This window comes from Procambarus clarkii, chromosome 22, assembly GCF_040958095.1.
Source record: "Procambarus clarkii isolate CNS0578487 chromosome 22, FALCON_Pclarkii_2.0, whole genome shotgun sequence".
In the NCBI taxonomy this organism is placed as follows: Eukaryota; Metazoa; Arthropoda; class Malacostraca; order Decapoda; family Cambaridae; genus Procambarus; species Procambarus clarkii.
The window spans coordinates 39,217,660-39,221,513 of record NC_091171.1 but is presented as its reverse complement, the minus strand read 5'-3'; the positions used below and the strand labels follow the sequence as shown (position 1 = coordinate 39,221,513).

The window sequence follows — 3,854 nt, the reverse complement described above, 5'->3', positions numbered from 1 at the left end:
AGAGCGGCTCTAATAGCAGTAAGAGCGGCTCTAATAGCAATAAGAGCAGCTCTAATAGCAATAAGAGCAGCTCTAATAGCAATAAAGAGCGGCTCTAATAGCAGTAAGAGCGGCTCTAATAGCAATAAGAGCAGCTCAAATAGCAATAAGAGCAGCTCTAATAGCAATAAGAGCAGCTCTAATAGCAAAAAGAGCGGCTCTAATAGCAATAATAGTGCTCTAATACCAAAAAGAGCAGTTCTAATAGCAACAAGAGTGACTAATAGCATTAAGAGCGGCTCTAATAGCAACAAGAGTGACTAATAGCATTAAGAGCGGCTCTAATAGCAGTAAGAGCAGCTCTAATATCAATAAAGAGCAGCTCTAATAGCAATAAGAGCGGCTCTAATAGCAATAAGAGCGGCTCTAATAGCAATAAAGAGCAGCTCTAATAGCAATAAAAGCAGCTCTAATAGCAATAAGAGCAGCTCAAATAGCAATAAGAGCAGCTCTAATAGCAATAAAGAGCGGCTCTAATAGCAGTAAGAGCGGCTCTAATAGCAAAAAGAGCGGCTCTAATAGCAATAATAGTGCTCTAATAGCAATAAGACCAGCTCTAATAGCAAAAAGAGCGGCTCTAATAGCAATAAGAAGGCTCTAATATCAATAAGAGCGGCTCTAATTGCAGTAAGAGCAGCTCTAATAGCAATAAAGAGCAGCTCTAATAGCAAAAAGAGGCGCTCTAATAGCGATAAAAGGGAGTAATATCAGCAGGTCCACGTTAAGGGCGCGATTATCAATATCCCAAGAGAGGAGACGAGCTGATAGATCACTTGCTAACTAGTTGCTTTGGCATGCAAATATGCAATTCATTACAGTAATTGCTCTCAGCGTTGATAGACGATTGCCAATTGCTACGACTCTTGGGGTACGGCGCCCCTCAGGCTCTAAAGAGTTCAAATTGTTTTAGCCTGAGGAGAGCTACTCTTGTATTGTGAGGAGTTAAGTAGCTTCACTGTAGGGAACGTTCCTTGGGTCACTATGAATGGTGGATATTTGCTGTTGGGTCACTATGAATGGTGGATATTTGCTGTTGGGTTACTATGAATGGTGAATACTTGTTGTAAAGTCACTATAAATGGTGGATATTTGCTGTAAAGTCACTATGCATGGTGAATACTTGCTGTAAAGTCACTATGAATGGTGAATTCTTGCTGTAAAGTCACTATGAATGGTGAATACTTGCTATAAAGTCACTATGAATGGTGAATACTTGCTGTAAAGTCACTATGAATGGTGAATACTTGCTGTAAAGTCACTATGAATGGTGAATACTTGCTGTAAAGTCACTATGAATGGTGAATATTCCAGCCATTCAGAATGATCCACCACCACACCTTTCTAGCCAAATATCTCCCGTTAGCTAACTGTAGTTAGCAATATAAAGCGCATTAGTTGTAAGAACAGGTTACAGCAGCTGTTTGTTTGTAAATAAGTGTCGTAATTGAGCTAGAACAAATATGTATTTGTTTATGTACAGTGTACACCTGTGTAGCTGACGCTCCCACAGTATTGCAGTATGAGAGAGAGAGCAATTTTGCAACACTGAAGCTGTCTTTGCCTTAGATTTTTCTCTGACAATTGTGCTCCAGTCATTCACTTGTGATCTGCGGTTACACACTTCTATTTAGGGGAATAATTGTGTTATTTATTGGGATACTTCGCTGTGTCACGCTAACTGCAGGCTCCAGCTGTGTCACGCTAACTACAGGCACCAGCTGTGTCACGCTAACTACAGGCACCAGCTGTGTCACAGTAACTGTAGGCACCAGCTGTGTCACAGTAACTGTAGGCACCAGCTGTGTCACGCTAACTATGGGCACCAGCTGTGTCACAGTAACTATAGGCACCAGCTGTGTCACAGTAACTGTAGGCACCAGCTGTGTCACAGTAACTGTAGGCACCAGCTGTGTCACAGTAACTGTAGGCACCAGCTGTGTCACAGTAACTATAGGCACCAGCTGTGTCACAGTAACTACAGGCACCAGCTGTGTCACGCTAACTGCAGGCTCCAGCTGTGTCACAGTAACTACAGGCACCAGCTGTGTCACGCTAACTACAGGCACCAGCTGTGTCACGCTAACTACAGGCACCAGCTGTGTCACAGTAACTATAGGCACCAGCTGTGTCACAGTAACTACAGGCACCAGCTGTGTCACAGTAACTGCAGGCACCAGCTGTGTCACAGTAACTGCAGGCACCAGCTGTGTCACAGTAACTACAGGCATCAGCTGTGTTTTCATGGATCTAGAATATAAGTAATTTGCCTCCAGCCACATCCGGGAGATTTCTATAAAATTCCCAATCACTTTTTCCTTCAAGTCTAAGACTTTAAGACTCTCCTCAAACCCTTAAAGAGTCTTCTTAAGACTTCTTAAAGACTTGCTTCTAAGACTCCGTTATATAACAACCTGTTTGCTTAACTGTCACAAATCAAATTTTAGGCTTTGTATTTATCATTTTTTGCTTTTAAATACTGTTTACTGTTGAACACTTGTTCAGTCCCGCCAGAACTCTACTTGTTTACATCTTAATGAACAGAGGCGTCCGAATCTGAGAACCAATTATCACAGCTTTCCAGAACATTAAAACTTCACTATCTCCAAGACCCAATTTCCAAAATGTTAATCTTATACATTTTCTAGGTTGTGTCTTCCCACTGCATGAACTCTGCCAATCATTCACCCCCGGGAAGGGACTCTACTTAGCCCTTCCCACTTTCCTAGCACTTCCCATCAGCACAGTCCTCAACTTTCATGCCCTACTCATCCTTTCTAGTACTTCAGGTGTCCAGCCTCTTGCCTAAGACTCATTATCTTGTCAGGCGATGAGTCACAATAACGTGGCTGATGTATGTTGACCAGACCACACACACTAGAAGGTGAAAGGACGACGACGACGACGTTTCGGTCCGTCCTGGACCAAGTCGAAACGTCGTCGTCCCTTCACCTTCTAGTGTGTGGTCTGGTCAACATTATCTTGTCAATTAACCACTCAGCGACGTTAGATATCACCGCTAAAAACAGCAGCTTTTGTCATAGGCTATTACAAGCACCCGAGTAATTATTTTATTTTCTCGCATGTCCACCTTTACTGCTTCGCTTTATTACTGGTTATATTAGCACAGATGTGAAGAAAAACCCCCTATAAAACCCCCTTATAAAGCCCACGCTTCACGAGAGGCAAACACGGACACGGATAAGGAGCTGAGATACGAGGATAAGGAGGCGAGATACGAGGATAAGGAGCTGAGATACGAGGATAAGGAGCTGAGATACGAGGATAAGGAGGCGAGATACGAGGATAAGGAGCTGAGATACGAGGATAAGGAGCTGAGATACGAGGATAAGGGGGCGAGATACGAGGATAAGGAGCTGAGATACGAGGATAAGGAGCTGAGATATGAGGATAAGGAGCTGACATACGAGGACAAGGAGCTGAGATACGAGGACAAGGAGCTGAGATACGAGGATAAGGAGGTGAGATACGAGGATGAGAAACAGGGGGACATGAGGAAGTAGAGAAAGAACAGTGCCCAACCACTTGCACCATTGGGGGATCGAACACCGACCCTGTACGAAGCGAAACCGTCACTGTACCAACCATTACCAGTGAATCGACAAGCAGAGAAGACAAAACATTAAAACAGGGAAACAGAAAAGACAGACGTCAGATGCAAAGAAACAGACAGGGACTAAGACAGACAATATATAGGACTGAGACAGACAGACAGACAGACAGACAGACTAACACCCACCTATATATTCATCCTCTTGCAAGACCTCTCGACAAATTCCTCATAACCAAATTCTAAT

General features: G+C 43.3%; 2 protein-coding genes across 2 annotated transcripts; one reads left to right on the top strand and one right to left on the bottom strand.

Moving 5' to 3' along the window:
- Positions 1 to 1,652: 1,652 nt before the first annotated feature.
- Positions 1,653 to 2,282, bottom strand: LOC138367533 (saposin-like protein 11). The gene has a single exon (XM_069329219.1). It carries the CDS (start codon positions 2,280 to 2,282, stop codon positions 1,653 to 1,655), a length of 630 nt encoding a protein of 209 aa, XP_069185320.1.
- Positions 2,281 to 3,560, top strand: LOC138367532 (polysialic acid O-acetyltransferase-like). Its single transcript, XM_069329218.1, has 2 exons — positions 2,281 to 2,297; positions 3,167 to 3,560. Exons 1-2 carry the CDS (start codon positions 2,281 to 2,283, stop codon positions 3,558 to 3,560), a joined length of 411 nt encoding a protein of 136 aa, XP_069185319.1.
- Positions 3,561 to 3,854: the final 294 nt, after the last annotated feature.

What these genes read in the sequence shown, in the direction of transcription:
- LOC138367533 (XM_069329219.1), bottom strand. Translation starts at nt 2,282, where the DNA reads ATGAAAACACAGCTGATGCCTGTAGTTACTGTGACACAGCTGGTGCCT.